The 22328-nt window shown below is 40.4% G+C and overlaps 1 protein-coding gene across 1 annotated transcript in view; it reads left to right on the top strand.

The window, feature by feature from the left end:
• The window catches only part of dac (dachshund), a 1035159-nt gene that overhangs the window by 433178 nt on the left and 579653 nt on the right, over positions 1–22328 (top strand). Inside the window, exon 2 of the mRNA XM_068229282.1 lies at positions 514–659. Within this exon, the coding sequence (XP_068085383.1) occupies positions 514–659 (146 nt within the window). The remainder of the gene's footprint in view (positions 1–513; positions 660–22328) is intronic.

The raw sequence follows: 22328 nt of genomic DNA, 5'->3' as shown, positions 1-22328 counted from the left end.
GAATTTAAAGGGGAAGAGTAAAGAGGAAATTAGGGGATAATGATTTTAAGAATTTTTCAAGAAATACGTACGATTTTTGCTTTGAAACGAGAGTGATTCGAGATTTTGTTACAATTTTAACTATTAAAGCCCAAATTAGGTGAATTTATTTATTTAATAAGACTATGGTTTATATTTCTGTAAAAAGACTCGTAAGTTATACATTTTGTTCGTAGGGTTGTACATTATTTTGGCATTTATATATATATTTTAATAGCTCTTATTTGCCGAAGTTAAGAAACATTAGGATGTGATCAGTAGTTGGTAGGTGGATGGTAGAGTAGTAATATCCCTACCGTATGTAAACTGAGACTGGCCACCTATCCAGTCATCACCATTTCCTAGTCCCCGATCCTCTTCCAATAACGAACCCTTGCTGCTCGGGTGCGAACCAAGGAGGCCAACGAGCCAGTTCCCCGCCCTTACTAACGAACGTTTTGCCTCTAACCACAGTAACTCTCTACTATTTCGCAGCTCCAGACCCGGGAGACCGCCCAAGCGAGCCAGTGTGGGGCTATCTATTGCTGCATCGCACCTCAGTCAACATCACCACCAGCAGCTGAAGAAACACCGTCTGGATAACGGTGACTACCCGGGCTACGAGAATGGACACCTCGGCGGTAAGTCAGCTAGCTCCTTGTAATTGGTTCTGTACCTAGAGATTAGCTCATTTTAATAGAACTCAGCTGGAACTGTTCCTGAAAGAACTGCAGAACGATTATCATTCTGATATTCTTGGTATCGAAAGAGCAGTTCTTCTACTATGTTCTTTCACCCACAACGATTCTCAAAAAGACTGTTGCTCCCTAAAGAACGGTTACTACTGATATGTACCCTCGTTCAGAACGGTTCTCAAAGGAACTGTTCTTCACAAACTGTTCTCAAAAGAATTTCTTTCCCCGAGAACGGTTCATAAAATAACTGTTCTTCTCACACTTTTCCCAAAAGGAACGGTTATTATTGTTATGTTATTTGATCAGAAAGGTTCTCAAAAGAACTATTATTCTAATAAAATTATTCTTAAAATAATAGTGAATGTTTATACGTTATGTGATTCAAAACTCTCTCAAGTCAGGGAAGGAAGCGACCGTAGCCTTAATAGCCCTAGAGCCTCAGCATTTGCCTGGTATGAAAATGGGAAACCATGACAAACCATCTTCAGAGCTGTCGACAGTAGGGTTCGAACTCACTATCTCCCGAATGTAAGGTCACATCTACGTGATCCAAAGTGATGCTTCCAACTCACTCGTTTCTAAGCATTTAAGTATTCTCTTAAAATGTATTATTATCGATAAAACTGTACCGAAAGGAACAGTTCTTCTGCACACATCTCTCGTAAAATGATAGTTATGAAACAGTTATCAAGATAATGGTTCTGCAATACACCCCGGAATAGTTAGAACGGTTATAACTCAAATGTATGTTCTCACCCATGAAATGGCGTGTGGCCTCCGGAGAGGCCTGGTGCACGTCTTTTGATTTGACTCCCGTAGGCGACCTGCGCGTCGTGATGAGGATGAAATGATGATGAAGAAGGCACATACGCCCAGTCCCCGCGCCAGCGGAATGAACCAATTATGGTTAAAATTCCTGACCCTGCCAGTAATCGAACCCGAGACCTCAGTGACCAAAGGCCAAAACGCTAACCGTTTATCCATGGAGCCGGACTTCTTACCCATAAAGGAAATTCATTCTAGGATGTTCCGAAATGAAATTTGAAGCCACTTGTGACTAGGATTGAAGTCTTCTTAGACAAATCTGGAATGGAGCTAGGACCTACCTGACAGCGAGTTCTTATTGACGTTGTAAATTAATAAATGCTGAAGGTTGGTAATTCGTAGCGTTTGGAAATCACATATTTATAAAGTCAAATTTGTACATTTAGCATTATGTAGCGTCAAGGGGACAGTGTGGATATAAAAATCGATATTTTGGTCCAAAGGACTGTTGCTCCCTGAAGAACGGTTACCACTGATGTGTTCCGTCGTTCAGAACAGTTCTCAAAAGAACTGTTCTTCACAAACTGTTCTTAAAAGCTTCTCTTCCCCGAGAACGGTTATTAAAATAACTGTTCTTCACACACTGTTCCCAAAAGGAACGGTTATTATTGTTACTATTGTAATTATTGTAATTATTATTATTATTATTATTATTATTATTATTATTATTATTATTATTATTATTATTATTATTGTATGTTTGAAGTTGAAAGGATTAAGTTCCTTCTTTCTTGTCAAGAAGCTAATTCGTTCAATTGAGCTACATAATTCCAAATCTTCATATTCATTCGATTAAAATTTACGGAAAAATGAAACAGAAATTTTTGAATGTTTCATTTTTCAAGAACTAAAAAATATTAAATCAAATTTCGGGATATCTTTATATTTATTTAGATGATGTTCCCACATATATTTTTGTGAGAATTCACTTATGAGGTAAATGGATCCCTTTATCTCCAGACTGCCCAGTTAATAAACTTGCAATTTTGGGTTTTATGGTGTTTTGAGGAAAAAACAGACCTTGAGTTCATTTTGAAATAGAAGGAAGTTAACAAGAGGGAAAATAGACTATCAGAACGTGATTTAGATAATCATTTTATTTTCAAGAAATGCGAGATTCAAACTACAGTCGCATTGAAACCCGGATGTGCTGATTTTCGGGATGTTTCAGTGCTTATTATCAGTCTTTTTATTCATTTCGATAATATTCATGTGAAATTAAAATCGTATTTACATAAAGCTTACATTTATTTTAAACTGATGTACGCAAAACAGAACATAGAAAGAACACTTCTTCGTTCATTTGTGTACTCCAAAAAATAAAATTTTATTTACTGAAATATCTTTCAGGACCTACAAACTTAGTAGGACTGAAGATGCATTGCAAGTTTGTTAGAGTAAGCTCTGGGTATTTGAGCTGTACAGTCAACAGAATTTGCAGGCAGTCCAGGAGTTTTATTTTATTTTATTTTTAAATTCTCAGTTTCAAATTTTAGTATAAATTTCGAATTTTATCGCGTTTTCAAAAACGCATTAAAAGCTGATTTATAGATTTTGCGTAATATCACTATTGTAAAAAACCCTTTATAGGTTGCTGGTAAATAAATTTCCTATTTAGGGTATTGGGTAAAATTAATTAGAAGGTAATAGCCTACCATACGTGGCCTCAGCTTCCTACTCTAGTAACACTCTCTAGTTAGAATATGTACAACTTTTTTTTAAAATCGCGCTTACGGCCACTTGAATCGTTGCCCTTCCGAATGTGGTTCATATGTTTACCAGAGTGTGCCACTACTTCACTCCTTGTGACGCACAGTGGAAATTTGTCTTCTTTTTTTTCTTCATCTGTTTACCCTCCAGGGTCTGTTTTTCCCTCGGTCTCAGCGAGGGATCCCACCTCTACCACCTCAAGTGTCATGGAACTTCAAACTCTTGGTCGGGGATACAACTGGGAGGAGGACCAGTGCCCAGGCGGCTTCACCTGCTATATTAAACAGGGACTTTGCAGGGGTTGGGAAGATTGGAAGGGATAGACAAGGAAGAGGGAAGGAAGCAGCCGTGGCCTTAAGTTAGGTACCATCCCGATATTTGCCTGGAGGAGAAGTGGGAACCACGGAAAACCACTTCCAGGATGGCTGAGGTGGAAATCGAACCCACCTCTACTCAATTGTCCTCCCGAGACTGAGTGGACCCCGTTCCAGCTCTTGTACCACTTTTCAAATTTCGTGGCAGAGCCGGGAATCGAACCTGGGCCTCCGGGGGTGGCAGCTAATCACACTGACCACGATACCACAGAGGCGGACGTGGAAATTTGTCATGCAAGAAAAAAAGTGTAAATATATAGACCAATGAACACTCCGGGTGAAAACAAATCCGAAATGCTCTTCGATAAAAGTACTTCCTATTCCATATCTTACTTACAAACAAACGAACAAACAAACAAACAAACAAACCTAAACAAACAAACAAACAAGGGAACAAACAAACAAAAAGACAAACAAACAAGCAAACTAACTAATTAACAAACAAACAAACAATTCATTGTCTCAGATTTTGACGAAAACAGTAGCTCCTAATGACGCGGTATTTAATCAAGTAAGTAATATATTTTGTTCCGCAAAATTTTGATATGTAAAAAGTTAAAGAACAAATTGATTTTATAATGCCCATGAGTGCCGAAATTTTGACACTGAAAATGTAAGTACTCTTAAAAGCACGTGGATTCGATTCTGTTGCTTTGAGCGTAGCAAGAGCCGGTCCTGCGGTGTAGGGGTAGCGTGGCTGCCTCTTACCCGGAGATTCCGGGTTCGATTCCCAGCCTGGTCAGGGATTTTTACCTGTATCTGAGGGCTGGTTCGAGGTCCACTCAGCCTACGTGATTACTATTGAGGAGCTATCTGACGCTGAGATAGCGGCCCCGGTCTAGAAAGCCAAGAATAACGACCGAGAGGATCCGTCGTGCTGACCACACGACACATCGTAATTTGCAGCAGCAGCAGCAGTCGCTTATTAGACCAAGGCCCTTCGGGGCTGTTGCGCCATGGGGTTTGGTTTGTTTTTTTCGAGCGTAGCAAGTCAGTGCTAACCGACATTACTTCTCATATCGTATAGTTATCTGCAGCTAGGAGTTTACAGAATGTTGGTATTAAAGCACATAAATTCGTGTTGCCGTAATGAGTTGCTTCTCTTTGTCGCCCAACAAGAGAGCGCACTCAAAGCAGCTCTTAATGATCTTAACCGGAAGAATTCAGGGAAGTGGGGTGCACTGCAGTGCAACGTAATGTGACAACCATAGTGTGAAATGTTTTACCATCTGGAAACACTTCTCACAGTTCAACAGGTGGGCAAGTGCAGTGGAAGGATTCCCCAGCAATTCTTTTCCACTGTGCGCTGCGCTCAGTACGACCAGAGAGGGTGCGAGAGGGCAACACACCCTGCTAAAACAGTTCCACATCCCTGCTGCCAGCCGAGCGTGAGCCAATTGGCTGATCACTCGTTTAAGATTGCTCCGTTAACTAAACCTGATCAGTGGGTAGCGAGCTGCAATATTTATTGGAAAATATCCAATTAGATCCAATTTCAGATTAAGAGGTTGTACGTTGATTGGGGCCCGATAAATGCTTCACAAATACACCCCCCCCCTCTCCCTCCCAACAAACAACATGATTGTCTAAGCACGCATTTACATTAACGGGCACTCTTTTGAAAAAATGTCTCTCTCTCTCTCTCTCTCTCCTGTAAGTGTCGTGTTTAGTGACGGATCACAAGAGATGGGGCACAGTGTTTTAGCAAAATATTGAGTTACTTAATTAATTATTACCATTGCCAGGATATTTGATGACCTTAAATGTTAAACAAATGATCTATAAAGTGACAGCAAAATTCCAGTAAAAAAATCCGAAAAATTAAAAAAAGACAAAATATAAATGCAATTTTACATTCAATTTACTAATCGAGCCTGTATCCATGTTATAGACATTATAATAAGTTCTTGGGCTTTTGCAATGACAAGAAAACGAGGTGAAATTTTATGCGTTTCGTAGAGAACTTTGCTTCACGTCTTCAGAAGAAAATCTCGACTGTTCACGAGGAAGATTTCTCCGATTGGAGGTGTCTCTCCTGGAATGTGGACATTTCAAACAAGCAAGTGGTGAACAAAGTTTGTTTAGGCCCCAGATTGACAAAGCGTTGTGAAAATTTTCAAGTCCCTGAATTAATTCTCACTTAAAGTTGCGATAATTTTCAATACCACACGCGTAAATGCTTCAAAATTCTCGAACATGTAAAAAAAATTACTCAAAAAGTATAAAATAATCTAATAAATTCTATAAAAAGACCAAATAATGACATATAATTATAGAAAATGTCTTAAAAGTACAAAATGGCAAAAAATGACCTAACAAATTAGCATTTTTACAATATGGGAACTAAACTATATCTGTAAAAGTTAGCAATGTCTGTTGTGGACCAATTAAAAGTTGACACTTCATCAACATACTAGCCTTGATTATCACACATCCAATCTTATTTTAGTGTATTTATTACAAAGTTTCTATTATACCTTCTATTTTTATCCGTAAAACACCTGAGTTATGCAAAGCTCGGGTCATAGTGGACCTAATTTCTTTGCAATTAATTCACAGTTCTAGTTTGTAAATAAATCACCTGATTCATTTAACTTACTGTAACTGAAAAATGACACACAAATAACATAAAATCCATTCGTAAAACGCGTCAAATATCAACATGCACCACAACCGCACATTAGGAAAAACAGCAACCATGTGTGTACTTCCAGGTTACCACATAAGTTATGTTTTGTTCAGTCTGGCCAACAAAATGGAATGGAAAACCGATAAGCACGAAGTGAAAGCCTGTTAATTTCCTTTATCAAAAATTAAAAAAATGTTTCCTTAAATTATTATTACTTTTTTTTTGCAATTTGCTTTACGTCGCACCGACATACAAAGATCTTATGGCGACGTCACGATAGTAAAGGGCTAGGAGTGGGAAGGAAGTGTCGGAGGCCTTAATTAAGGTAGAGCCTGGTGTGAAAATGGGAAACAACACAAAACAATTTTCAGTACTTCAGCTGCTCCTAGGAGTTGGTCATCGACCATTGACCAAGAGTAACCTCGTCTTCTCTTGTAAGGGTGTGGGAGCAAGTAATGAGCTACTGTAGTTTGTATTAAAATCTTAAGAAATGCGCTGGTGATTGGTGTGTCTTCAAAGTGAAAGCACAGGGGAAACTGCATGTTCTTTCTGTATAAGAAAGGATAACTTTTCACCTTTTTTTACGGCACACCTTCAACTGTACAGTCAATTAAACACATATCCCAGTGATGCATAACATAACATAAGACAAAACAGCCCTACAGCCAAAGGTACTCCTTCCACCCCGTCAACATCCACGCGAACCAACCACCGTTTATTTTACGTGGGCCCTCCCCATCACATTACCATAGGCATCAGGAGTACCTCTGGCTCAACCTCAAAGACATTACCGACCTACGGTCGTGCAAGTATACTTGCGCCTTGCAATACGTACCCATGGCCAGTAGGCAGTAATGTTCGCGGTAAAATCGTGAAAAATCGTATATATATTCTAATATGGCAATCCACATCACATACGAGTGTTAAGCTATTAGGCCCAGTTAAGAATTGCTGGTATATCTAAAGCTTGAAATTTTCTTCACCAAACGGAAACGAAAAATAATTCATGCAGTAGAGGGTTAACAAGAGTGAAAATAGGCTATCAATACGTGATTTAGCGAGTCAATTTAGTTGCGAGAGAAGCAAAATTCAAAATACAGTCGAATTGAATCCCGAATGTGGGGATGATGCATGTTTTGTTATGTTCTGCTTCTCTAAGAAGCAGCTGAAAAGGCAGACCGGTGATCATTTTAGTTTCTTGTAAGCATCTGCTGACTGTCCTTCTGCGTGTCCTTCTCCTTGCATCGTTTTTTTTTTTTTTTTTTTTTGCAAGTTTTCACCATCTCTTCTAACAACATGCCCAAAATCTGAAGGATCCTCTGGTTTGCGATGGTGCGGTAGTTTGAACAGTTCCTGAACAACTTTTTCTTATTGGGGGCACGATTAACGTGAACGTAGTCAAGTGAAATGAGGGACAACTATTCAAGCAAACATTCTATGTAATAATACTATTCACAAACAAACAGAACAACAATAGAGCTTGTTTCTCAAATACATTTTTGAGCGAGTCGTTCGTACGCAGTTTTCAATAATATTCACAAGTAGACAGAAAAGTAGAACCTGATTCATAAATAAATATTTTGAAGGAATGTTTCATGTTCGAAGCTATGAAAATAATCACAGTTTAAAAATTAGAATGGGGTTCATAAAGACATTTCCTTAATAAGTGTCTTGTTACTGTATATTATGCATTTCTTGATACGAAATGCGAAAAGCTCTACATACCACCAGACGTACCGCCTGAACAGTCTCCATTGGTAAATGTAGTTCTCTGGCGGAATGTTCGCTTTCTCATCTCATTTCTTGGTATAAAACTATCTACCACCTTCTGCAGATTTAAAGCCTTAGCAGTCTCCGGAGACTAAACAACTCCACATTGTAAGGGGACTTAACATCTAGGAGGAGAATTTTTCCCCGCTAAGATCATTTTTCGGGGGGAAGAAAACGCTTTACCCCGGGGGTCACTGTGTGGTCGTCCACACTTTATTCATCATCATCATCTGTTTATCCTCCAGGTTCGGTTTTTCCCTCGGACTTAGCGAGGGATCCCACCTCTACCGCCTCAAGGGCAGTGTCCTGCAGCTTCAGATTCTTGGTCGGGGGATACAACTGGGGAGTATGACCAGTATCTCGCCCAGGCGGCCTCACCTGCTATGCTGAACAGGGGCTTTGTGGAGGGATGGGAAGATTGGAAGGGATAGGCAAGGAAGAGGAAAGGAAGCGGCCGTGGCCTTAAGTTAGGTACCATTCCGGCATTCGCCTGGAGGAGAAGTGGGAAACCACGGAAAACCACTTCCAGGATGGCTGAGGTGGGAATCGAACCCACCTCTACTCAGTTGACCTCCCGAGGCTGAGTGGACCCCGTTCTAGCCCTCGTACCACTTTTCAAATTTCGTGGCAGAGCCGGGAATCGAACCCGGGCCTCCGGGGGTGGCAGCTAATCACACTAACCACTACACCACAGAGGCGGACCCACACTTTATTACACAGTGAAATCGTTTGCAGACCCATGACCAAGTGTCATACTTTCCTCTTCTATGTGTTAGGAATGTATTCTGGAATTTTGGCCCTTACACCCTGCACCTCAGCAAGTAGAAGGTGTGGCTGGATTGCACCCTATTTATGCAGTGAAAGAGTTAGCTATATCATATGCACGGAGGTGTATATATTCATACGGAATGAGTCACTCGAAATGGAACACCTTGCCATGAAATCAATATCAAGGAACGATTGTGAGGCGTGGTATAGCTTTCGGAGTTATGTTACAATCTCTTCCATCATGGCCAGTGAAGTGTATGTCACCATATTGATCCGCATGGTAAGATGATATCACGTGTCTTTGTCCGCCGGATGGAAGAGAAACGCTCTTGCTAAACGGATAACTTGGACCATTTTCCTGAGCCTGGTATTTGGTTCACAGACAGATTCGCAGTTCTAAAAACCACCTTCAGTGGGGAACGCCGAGACACGCTCCAGTTTAATATAGAGAAGCCAACAAACAACAAAAATCCCCTAGCTCTACAGACCTGCTAAGCCTTGGCCTATCAAGCGGCCACTGCTCAGCCCCATGGGCTGCCTAACTGTCAGCCAAACGGATCCACTCGCTCACTACACATGACTTTATAGGCCGGGGCTGCTTTCTCAATGTAAGAGGACCACTTAACTGTTTTCACGTAGGATGAATGAGCCTTGAACAAGCACCGAGATCCAGCTAAGAATCTATTTCCTGGCTAGTAATCGAAAAATTGCACACGGAGGTTTTTATATAACTTACATGTAACATAAAAGTCTTGTAAATATAAATTGAATAATAGAAAAGAAATGGAATTAAACGAAATAATACAGGAGAAAAAGCAGTGTCAAATTTCACTATGGAAAATTCAGAAGGTCATAAATATGTCTCTCGGTCAAGGCCATCCATCAAAGATGCTGATTACGAACGATCGTCTGTATGGTTGCTAGGTAACATTGCCTGGCCGTTCCTCTATACTTTACATCACACCTGCACTGTTGCTAGGTAACATTGCCTGGCCGTTCCTCTATACTTTACATCACACCTGCACTGTTGCTAGGTAACATTGCCTGGCCGTTCCTCTATACTTTACATCAGACCTGCACTGTTGCTAGGTAACATTGCCTGGCCGTTCCTCTATATTTTACATCACACCTGCACTGTTGCTAGGTAACATTGCCTGGCCGTTCCTCTATACTTTACATCAGACCTGCACTGTTGCTAGGTAACATTGCCTGGCCGTTCCTCTATATTTTACATCACACCTGCACTGTTGCTAGGTAACATTGCCTGGCCGTTCCTCTATACTTTACATCAGACCTGCACTACTGCTAGGTAACATTGCCTGGCCGTTCCTCTATACATCACACCTGCACTGTTGCTAGGTAACATTGCCTGGCCGTTCCTCTATACTTTACATCACACCTGCACTGTTGCTAGGTAACATTGCCTGGCCGTTCCTCTATACTTTACATCAGACCTGCACTGTTGCTAGGTAACATTGCCTGGCCGTTCCTCTATACTTTACATCACACCTGCACTGTTGCTAGGTAACATTGCCTGGCCGTTCCTCTATACTTTACATCACACCTGCACTGCTGCTAGGTAACATTGCCTGGCCGTTCCTCTATACTTTACATCACACCTGCACTGTTGCTAGGTAACATTGCCTGGCCGTTCCTCTATACTTTACATCAGACCTGCACTGTTGCTAGGTAACATTGCCTGGCCGTTCCTCTATACTTTACATCAGACCTGCACTGTTGCTAGGTAACATTGCCTGGCCGTTCCTCTATACTTTACATCAGACCTGCACTGCTGCTAGGTAACATTACCTGGCCGTTCCTCCATACTTTACATCACACCTGCACTGCTGCTAGGTAACATTACCTGGCCGTTCCTCCATACTTTACATCACACCTGCACGGTTGCTAGGTAACATTACCTGGCCGTTCCTCTATACTTTACATCACAGTCTGCACGGTTGCTAGGTAACACTCCCATCACACATTTTTTTAGATGGTTCTATTTCGTTACACAAATTTTCAAATGACCCCCCATCTCTAGGATATATTTATATCAAAATGAAATTCATTAATTAAAATTGGAAATTTTAATGTAGTGTTCTCTACCTAAAAGCCCCCAGAACCGTCCATTTTCACTGGCCACGTTTTCATCAAAAAATTCTATATTTTTGTGTCAGTATTTAAAATGGAACGATCCTTATTGCCTGAAATTATGAAGTACAAAAACTTACTCCATGCTGTTGGCGAACCTTTTGTAAGAAGACGGACGAGGAAGAAGAAGAAGAAGGTGAATAAGAATAAGAATATACCTAAAAAATCCGACTATGAAAGTTTCCATACCCAAATTTTCTAATATGAGTAACTTATGATTCGTATACCATTAACGGTTTGTAAAGTTAGGAGGAATTCTAAATTATGTTTTGCAAAGCTAAAAGGATCAGTAGTAAAGTATACCAAGGTCACGGGTTAAATACCAACAAGGGTAGTCGGAAATTTGAAGGGCAGATGAAAGCTCCTTTCGACAATCCGCGTCGTGATATATCTACATGTAAAAGATTTCTGGTGACATATTTGGTTTTTACCCGGCAAAGTTAATCGAAATTCAGTCATGGATATCCACGAACGACCTAAAAGGCATTCTTATTGAATTGATAAGGTCTTGCCGTATTATTATTATTATTATTATTATTATTATTATTATTATTATTATTATTATTATTATTATTATTATTATTATTATTATTATCCCTACTTCAAAGTTTATATAAATAGGCGATGAAAGATACAAAAAAGGAGCTTCCAAATGGGATAACAATGCAAGGATGCCGATGACATTGTTTTATCTTAGTCTGCAGAAATTGCTGATTGGTGTGGACACAGTCCTTGAGAAGGAGTTCGAGTTGAAAATAAATCAATATAAAAGGAAATTAACGGAGCGCAGTGGAACGAAATCAGGTGATGCAAGGAATATTCGATTACGAAATTAAGTCTTAAAGGAAGGAAAACAATATTGTTATTTGAGTAGCAGTAACTATGGCAGAAGTAAAGAGGACATAAAATGCACACTAGAAGAATCAAGGAAAGACTTTCTTAAGAAAATAAATTTGCTCACTTAGAACATTGACATAAGAATTAGGTGTATGTTTTTGAAGACTTTCATCTGGAGGGTAGCATTGTACGAAGGTGGAACATGGACAAGAACCAGCTCAGAAAAAAACACAATAGGAGCATCTGGAATCTGGTCATACAGAAGAATGCTGAAGGCGAGATGAATAGATCGAATCACGAATGAGGAGATAAGAAATCGAACTGAGAACGATTTGGCGAAATTTGGTGGGAAGAGATAGAATGACAGTACACATCTGAAGACACTCAGGAATTGTTCTGTTAGGGTTTGAGGGAAGTGTAGGCGGTAAGAACAGTAGGGGTAGACCAAGGTATGAACATGACAGATTCGATTAGATGTAGGATGTAGTTTTTACGCATACATGAAAACATTAGCGCAGAATAGGGTGACATGGAGCGCTGTATCAAACCAGTCTATGGATTGATGACCAAAACTACATTTTCATATTTATATAGCCCTATATTATGAGTTCAGGAAGAAATGTGTGGGTAGTTACTCTAGGCAGATATTTATCTGTTGAAACGTTACCGAAATATTTCCGTGGTTTCCAATTTTCACACCAGGCAAATGCTGGGGCTGTACATTAATTAAGGCCACGGCCGCTTCCTTCCCACTCCTAGCCATTCCCTGCCCCATCGTCGCCATAAGACCTATCTGTGTCGTTGCGACGTAAAGTAACTAAAAAAAACTAGAAATATTTCCAGAACCACATATTACTATCAGAATGACTGTAATATCCATTTTTATTCCCAGAAAGTCTTCTTAATCCTAATTAGCTATGGACTACAGCTCAAAGTAAGCTTGTTTCTCTCTGAAATATAAGCGAACGTAAATTTTCAGTTAATCTTCTTCACTTTTCGATTTATTCCCTATTTCTACAGATAGTTACGACATAGAATTTTACAACATTAATCGCCAATCTCTTCCATTCATAATCATCCTGTTTACTTACACTTGCTGGAAGGGGGCCATGTGTTTTACAGCGCATTCTGGTGGCGGGCAGCCTAGCTAAAGTAGTTAGAAGCAGCACTCTAGTCTGCTGTCAGTTCATTAGCGAGATGTCCCTTCCTTTCTTACTTCCATTCCTATTCATTAACTCTTCCATGGCCTGCTGTCAGCGCGTTTGTTAATAACGAAACAATATAAGAGCACTTCCCTCTTCGAAGCGGATGATAAAAAACAAGAAAAAAAATGAATTCTCTATCTCCAGGTTTTTACGTGTTCGCTTCTCAATAATTGAGTAAATATTGGGAGCGAGCTTTTATGTAAGGTAGGACAGGATGCCCAAAAAGTATGTTCATCATCATTAACAGGGAGGTGACTTGTTCTATGTACGTACTCAGCATTTATTTCCCGAAAATAATATGTATAATTATAATTGAGTAAAAATATATTAATTCTCAGACTTAAAACAGGAAATCATTTACACATTCTAATTCTGGACAAGGATGAACAGTAAGAATTAAATAAAACAAATAAAAAGTGGGTAATTAAAAAACGTTTAAAAACTCTGCCACTGGAAGGATCGTAAGCCGGCCCCGTGGTGTGGGGGTTGCGTGCCTGCCTCTTACCGGGAGGCCCCGGGTTTGATTCCCGGCCAGGTGAGGAATTTTTACCTGGACCTGAGGGATGGTCCGAGGTCTACTCAGCCTACCTGATTAGAATTGAGGAGCTATCTGACGGTGAGATAGCGGCCCCAGTCTATAAAGCCAAGAATAACGGCCAAGAGGATTCCTCGTGCTGACTACACACCTCGCAATCTGCAGGCCTTCGTTCTGAGCAGCGGTCGCTTGGTAAGCCAAGGCCCTTCAAGCGTTGTAGTGCCATGGGGGGGGGAGGATTGTAAAACGAGAATACTCCTTATAATGATAATAAAAAAGACTAATTTAAGAATTTATGTAGAAAAAACTAATTTGTGACAAATATTAAAAATGCTCCAGAATTTCTAATAACAGATATTGGCCGAATAAGGAGAGTAGAGAAATTCGGGTATTTGGGAGGTACCAGTACTATTCAAGGAAATTGTTTGAAAAATCCGCTGTACAAGAAAGGATACACAAGACCATACGGTGTAACAAGGAATATCCACAACAAAACGTGTTTATCTAAAAACCTCAAAATACAACGGTACAACACAGTAGTCAAACCGGAATGCCTACATGTGAGCGAATGTCTAGTAATGAATTACAAGCTGGCTAAATTAGGTGTTCTGAAAAAAAAAAGGATACGAATAATACTCGGTTGGCTAAAAATTTAATGATTCTGGAAATCGAGAAGTAATGATAAAAACATAACAGAACAGAAATAAAACATAACAGAAATAATGAAGAAGAGGCGATTGATATTTTTTGGACATTTATACAGAATGGATGACAACAGGTTAACCGAACACATCTTTAAATATCTTTGAAACAATAAGCCAACAACGACCTGGATTCGTGAAGTCAAGAAAGATTTGAAAAAAGAACAATAAGAAGCAGCAAGAGAGAGGGAGATTTTTAGAAAGAAGGTGTTAAAAATGGAAGGATTCCAAGGTCGGGAGGGAAAGAAAACTGGCTAAAAATGGTCCTAGGAAGGAAAAGAGGACATAGTGAGCGGATGAAAGAGTATTGGAGGAAGAAGGAACAACAATGGATGCAGCATTGAAATTATGTCGTGGTCCCTGGAAGAGCCTAATGGAGAGAGAATAACAATATGCAGCAGAAACATTCGATATCATTGGAAAAGGTAGGCTTGAAGACATCCGGAAAAGAGAAAGAAAACATGTTAAGAAAAATTCTAGGCCCAAATCTAAAAACTGGAATGAGGGGACCCAAACATAACAAAGAATTGTATCAAAGAACAGTGGGAGAGATTGAATTAATGAAGAAGAGAAGGTCACAGTTCTATGGACACTTGTTGAGGATGGACAGTAAGAGACTGACGAAGAGAATCTTTGAATTCTTCAGGAGGAGGAAGACAGTGCTGAAACTATTTCGAGAAGTGAAGTTAGACTTGAAGAAAATGGTGGTTCCGGAACAGGACAGAAAGAAATTTAGACAACTCGTCAAAACGTTCTATGGTTTCCGGTGAGAAAATGCAGATGCTATACTGAAGAACAGAAGAAGGAAATAGGAGAAAGGATAAAAAGATACTGGCAGAGAAGGCAAATACCACAAAGATTATCAAACGTGTTCCATAGAAGGTCGAAAAGAAGGAGAAAAATTACTGTATTGTTGGTGGTTTTTTGGTCTTCAATCTATTAACTGGGTTGATGAAGTTAACCATTCCATTTCTGCGTAACTACTGTAATCCTAACCGTTGGTAATATTAATTCCTTGGTCTCTGTACCGTTCTTATGAGCTATTCTTCCGTCGAATTGCTTTCCTCTAACCAATTAGAACTGGGCTTGTTACCATAACCTCTGCCGAACTGACATATAACACTGTTGCTACTGAAAATTGCATTTAATACGGCCAGTTTTATGTGATAGATTCAAGTCTTGCGAATATAATTGTTTGTAAAAATTACATAAATTGTCGGGCCAAAAATTCCATATGAATAGTCACAACGGAAGTGTAAGTTTAAAGGCAGGTAAAGGTCTCCCGGAGTTCAGTATATTTTTCGTCACTTAACTCGCACTTCCTGCATTATCAGTTTCATTTTTATTCTTTGTACGCAGCTATTGCTGCTGCAAGCCACCAGTAATTATATATTTTTGAATTACTACTATGATTTGAAAGAAGTGAGGTTGCTGTCTAAGCCCCTATTCCATCATCCGTGCATCTGAACTGTACTGCTGACTTGTCCTGATGTCTACTGACAGTGCACTTGATGGATAGCAAACGCTCTTACAGGCTGATGTATTGTTCTCGCCCTCTGACGGCTAGTGGAAGCATTGTTCCGTCCTGTTGTAAGTTATTGCGCAAACCATGCCGTAATGGTCTAGTGATGGGAGTTTGTAAACAGGCGCACTCTCAAGGAACGTTATAAACTAGTGGACGCCAATTTTTAGAGACTGAAATATGGGATACGTCTGATCCTCCTTTGCCGATCACTATGTCGGAAAAATCGCTGATCGACTGTTTAAAAACAAGCCACTTATGAGTGGACTAAAGATTTTCCTCGGTTGGTGCTCCGTGAGGAATGGAAAATTCCTTGTTGAGTAATAAATGATAGAATATTGTTGGTTTTAAGTTTCATTTTTACGGTTCCCAGAGACGCCGAGGTGCCCAAATTTTGTTTTGCAATACTTCTGTTGCAAACTAAAACCAAAACTCAAGTGGTTTACCTCACTCCCAAACACCATTGAAAGAAGAGAAGTGAAGCCGGAGGCAAATAACTATTGTAGTTGTAAAGTACCGTACATCCAGAACTTCTTCTGGGCAGCGGAAGGACCACGTTGCCTGGTATTAGCCACCTGTGTAAGCATTCCGCTACTGTTAGGGCTTTCATAGGCCTGTTCGAGGATTACTTTGTTTTGATTTCATGTGTTTAACGATGCAATAATGCTGAAAACTTTCCCGCGACAGTTGAATAGGGACAGGCTAGTACTGGGAAGGTATCGGTCATGCCCTTAATTAAGGGATATGCTCTGCCTTCAAGGCTGTCCGCGTTAGGGCTCGAACCCACCATCTTCAACGTCAAGTAAAGCGGGTTTATCTCGCGGAGAAACTTGTATGTTGTGGATTAGAGGCAAAGAGCTGTGAAGTCAGCTATAAGTATTTACTATGCGTGGTAGCAGTTCCCACAGCGTGGCTGAGAATCGGAGGGAAGACTCCTTGCACCCAACGGCAGCACACCACCACTCAGACTGACAGATATCTTTTACATTGCTGGCGAAGTTAGGGCTCTGAACACTTTCTTACACTTAACCACAGTGTCATATTAGACCTCGGGTTTTTAGGCAGTAGTAGGTTAGAATAGAGACTAATTTGGTTAACAGGAAGTGTCGTGCAACCCGTTCTTCCATTGTGTAGCAAGAGTAACATAAATTCTAGGAGTTCTATATGTTATACCCCTAACATCTATGCAAATCTCATAGTATTAACGTTGTACAGACCATGATACGTCTTCCTTAATTATATGTAATTATCTCTGCTTTCTTTACATTTTTTCCAAAGCATTTTTTTCAGGTTTCTTCCATTCTCTATTTAATGGCTTAGCAAGTGTGTAAAATTCGTGTTCATTTAGAATTTCATCCAACTCTTTCCCATCTATATATTACTCTCTAACATTTCTCGACTCTTTACAGTCCTTAATCAGATGTGCCACTTTCATATGTGAATTACATACAATACATTACACAGGGTAGTGTATACTTGTTAGTTGCTTAAGTAGGTTTGCATCATAAGTGCCTAAAAGGCCTGACTCCGGCCATAACATGCTGAAAATGACACAATACAACGACTGATTAGTAATAATGATCATAAGTCATGAAAATAAAAAAATAAAAAGACAAAGTCACCTCAGTACAGGCCATGAAGGCCCTTGGAGGAATGGAAGGTAAAGGCTTCCACCATTGTTAACCGCGGCATGTGATGTGGTAGAGTGGTTAGCTCTACGCCCGGCCGCCTTTGCCCCCAGGAATTAACCTGGTACTCATTTTTGGTGTAGGCTGTGTGACCCTCAGGGCCATATGCACCTTCGGAAGTGGACATCCCGTTTCTTAAATTTTACGACTTCCTGACGGGGATTCGAACCCACGTCCTTCCGGGCGAACCGAGCACGCCTTTACCGCCTCGGCCAGGCAGCCCCTCGTGAAAATAAAACATAGCAATAATATTGTAAAAATGATAATAATCAAACAATAATTCTGAAATTGATTCTAATATATAATTATAAGTAGAACAATAATTGAGCATTCACTCACATATTCATTCCGCGGCCATCCCACAAACCAGTTAACTACGATTGGCTTTACGTCGCGCCGACACAGATACGTGTTATGTTGATGGTGGGATTGGAAAGGACCTTGGCCTTAATTAAGGTAGCCTACAGCCCCAGATTTTGCCTGGTTTGAAAATGGGAAACGAGGGAAAACTATCTTCAGGAGATGCCGACAGTGGGGGTTCGAACTCACTATCTCCGAAATGGAAGCTCACAGATGCGCGCCCCTAACCGCACAGCCAACTCGCTCGGTTTAAATTTCTTAAGGGAGGTCTTGTCCCTAATGGTGGGAGGTAAGGAATTCCAAGACCTGACACAGGGACTGGGATGTAGGTAGTAGAGTAGCAATTGGAGGCAGTCATTTACGTGAAATGGAACTGGGGGAGGAAAGTATAGTCTAACTTAATAGACTCCCTGTGCGTTAACTGTGAAACCTGGCAGAAAGCAAACTTCCTGGACATCGTTTTAGATAGAAGTAATTGAAAGCATGCGCGCTACCAAACCCCCGTCCACCAGGAGCTTTTAAAGGGTTACACCTCTCTCTTACAAGACGGGGGGAGTCGTTCTGGTGATTACCACTGTGAAAGCTTTCACAAACCACGCCTATAATAGTTTTTCACTCCCAAACACCATTGAAAGAAGAGAAGTGAAGCCGAAGGCAAATAACTATTGTCTGTCTTCAATGAGGAGCTCAAATTGTTTGCCTTGAAATACCATTTTCTCTCTTTTCCACACACACACAGCAATATTGTTCTCTAATTGTTATGTTTTGACAAGTGTACACAGGCAGAAATGTTTCTCTTTTCAGGCTTATCAAAACACTTATTATATATAATGAAACATTTCTGAATTATAGTGAAAATTACATCGTGATGTTGCTGTGGGGAATAATATTTTTATATGAGTACCTTTACGGAGCATAAAGGAGAAATTTCGCTATTTGAAGCACTTTCCATTGCCTAACCTTTTGTGTATCGATTTTAATGTCAGTCGTTTGCGTGTTGATACAGCAAAAGGTACAAGTAATTTTAGAATATTCTGAGTACAAAGCAAGAGAGTTTTGAGTAAATGGTGCACACACTGAGATGAAATGTGTTTGTTAGGAAAACGACGTTAGTGTATATTCAATACCAAGTGTCATCTCGTTTGACATTTTGTCATGAATACATTTTGCTAGGCTTTGTCTTTATGTTATTATTAATGAGATATTCCCATATTTATGTAAATTAAATTCACGTTTGAATACTGTTTGACCATTTTCTAGTGAATGGTTTGTTTGGTAAGGGCTGGTAAAAGTGAAGTTGAAATACGCCAAGTTTTCCGATGTATTGATTAAAACGTTATCGAGAGTCATGGCGTAAGGAGGGCAACGAGGACAGAAAGTTTATTTACAGCTGTAATGCAAACTAGGGGTGTGCATGATAGAGGTAGGTGTACAAATGTGGCGATCCCTTCAACAGTATACCAGTGGGATTCTCGTGGTCTCGACGAGACATGACTTCACGACATCGCTATCGGTGAAATACGAGGTTTAATAGCCATACTCCACAATCATCTACATAGCATCTGACGACCTGTACATCATGCTTTGCTCCAAATTTATTTCTGAGCATTGTGATTGTTGTTATGTACAGTATATCTGGCACATTCTGGAAAATTCACCAATGACTTGTATGACATAATACAGAGTGACCCAATAGAATAATAGAGGTAGAGAGGTAATGGTTGACACCAGTGATTGGCATGACATGGGATTTTATTGACACAGAAATAAAGTAAACAAATCTCCACTAAAAGTGCCTTTTCTGGTAACATCAACATGCCGCGATTGCAGGCGAATCTGACACCCTCTCTCACGATAGCTCCTTTTATACTGTACAGGGATCTTATGCGGCATCTGTTGCTGTCCATCGCCATCCATTGGCCTGTTTCTGCACTCGTTGTTGGTGTCAATAAAACGGCCATGTCATGTCAAACACGTGTGAACAATTGTACCTGACGTATTGCTGTCCATCGCCATCTGTTGGTCATTTTGTGTACTACATTTGGTGCCAATACAACCCCATGTCATGCCAATCGTGTGTGTTAATTATTACCTCTTTCCAATATCCCGTGAAGTATTGCCTCTTCAAATGTGAAGGGACTTTTGGGTGATCCTATATTTTGTAGCTGATACACTTCGTCCTCGTGACAGCTCACGGGAGAAGTTGCATTAATAATAATAAAAATGAAGTTTCTTAAAAGAATCTTTATTATCACTGTAGATCCTCATGTTGTAGCCGATATTCTGAGGCACTTGGCTGAACACCCTCTCACCGTCAGCGACTTGTCGTTACGTACTCGTTTTCAGGCTCTCTCTGCCTCTGTACAGTTAAATCTATTTTATGTATCATCTCTTCCTTCTGAAAGAAAGTAAAGCTTCACGTTAACAGTCCAAAAGTACAGAGAGATTTACAAGGCATTTAAGGGGGTGCTAACATGATTTTCCAGAAAAAATATCAAATTTCACTTTTTCGTATATTTGAATGATGCAGACTTTCCAGAGAAAGTAGTTTTGAGTTAACATCTGTGATGTTTTGATACTAGAGTGGGCGTAGCTCAGGGCGTCTAGAAAACATTGCTAAAAACTTCTCTGAACTCATGGAACTTCGCTTATTTCTGATTGGATTTTCCTGTAAAGAGATTAGTACTCTTTTCCGGTCACAGATGGCAGAACATGCAATATTCTGGTGACGATATACGTGCATCTTTTGTTTCTTATTGTATTTTGACATTGAGCCTATGTTTCATGTTCAATGCAGTAATCAGCAACAGATGCCCTAAAACTAAGTGTTAGATGGAATTTATGTATCTACTGATGGATATCTATAAACAAAAATGTTATTAGAAGGAACGGTCTTGGATGCTGGGTTCTGTCGGTGGTTGCAGAGTGATCCTCAGCTGGTCCGACGGCTCTGCACTCAGACCGACCAACCGAGCAGAGGAGGGGTGGCTGCGGCTCTGCCTCTGCCTCTGCATTCGGGAGACGGAAAGGGGCTGGTACCCACCGTCGGCTGTCCTGAGAATGGTTTTCCGTGGTTTTCCATTCCCCTGCACTAAGGCGAATGCCGGCCAAGGCGGCCCACTCTCTCACCTTCTATGCACATCTCCTTGACGGTAACAAATCTCCTGGCCTTAGAGACGGCGTCACCTTCTAAGAGGTCTTCCTCCCCCTTCAGTGGAGGAATGAAAACATTATTGTTGTAGTAGTAGAAGTAAGCTGGGTTCTGGTTCACTGCGACACTGACAGTCTAGAAAGTGCTCGAGTAAAAAATAGTGAAAAAAAAAGCATGGAAGGCTGGAGGAAGACGTGAAAGGGGTAAAAAAGTATGGAAAAGGAATGCCAGACTAGCCTAGTGGCTCTGAGGTTGCCTCTTCCTAAAGCAAAGTTGAGGGCTTCGGAGGGATTGCTTGATGAGTCTGCAAAGCCACTGACACGATCGACGGTGCAAGGATTCAGTTTCACAACATTTAACAGGACAGGCGAACCTATCAAATCATTTGCTCTGGATGTTGAACTTCACGTAAAATAAGGCAGCGTAAAGAAACATATCAAAATATCTATGTACATTAGTGAAGTGTATCATGGCAGTGTACTCCACTTAGGCGTATTGTCTCTAGGATACCATAACAGGCCTCGATAAATACATCGATTCAATAAATAAATATCACTTGCCGCTTATTGGAGTAGTAGACCGACATCACGGCTCTGTTTGGATTGGCTCACTAAGTGCTTTCTCCACTAACACTGGCAGGGGGACCGGGCTTCGTGTCCGCAGCGGGTCTTGGGGGCTGGAAACACACAGGCGCTATATCATGTTATAGAAACAAGAATACGTGAGAATCTCAAATATTATTTTGTAAAAATCTAAATAGTTCAAAAGTTTCTTTGTTCTCAGGCATTCTTCACTAACTGCAAAATATTTTGGTTTGAAAGGGAAAAGGGAAAATTTGTTCTTTACACATCAGTCTTTTGGTGACTATAGCATAGAAAAGGGATAGGAGTAGGGAGGAATTGGCCGTGACCGTAATTAACGTACAGCTGGTGTGAAAATGGGTAACCACGGAAAACCCTCTTCAGGGTTGCCGACAGTGGGGTTCGAACTCACTATCTTGCGAATGCAAACTCACAGCTGCGCGACCATAACCGCACGGCCGACTCGCTCTGTGATGGAGTTAGAGATAGAAGAATATAGTCGTCGGTACCGTAAACGAAAGAGAAGAGCTTTCAAGAGCTTGCAGAGAAAGACTCTCAATTGTCTGCACATAGTGAAGAAATATTGAGTTTCTACAAAATTGTTAAAATTGTAAAGTAGGTGTTCAGAGATTTCTTCCTAAGTCCTAAGACGTTTCAAGTACGAAGACTTTGCAAATTTCTCCATTTGACACGAGTTGTTTTAATAATAATGTTATCGGCTCTACATACCACTGACTACTTTAACGGTGTTTCGGAGACGCCGAAATTCCGGAATTTTGTCCCGAAAGAATTATTTTACGTGCCAGTA

This window comes from Anabrus simplex, chromosome 9, assembly GCF_040414725.1.
Source record: "Anabrus simplex isolate iqAnaSimp1 chromosome 9, ASM4041472v1, whole genome shotgun sequence".
Taxonomy (NCBI): Eukaryota; Metazoa; Arthropoda; class Insecta; order Orthoptera; family Tettigoniidae; genus Anabrus; species Anabrus simplex.
Note: the sequence above shows the minus strand (reverse complement) of the source record. Positions and strands in the feature narration are given on the sequence as shown.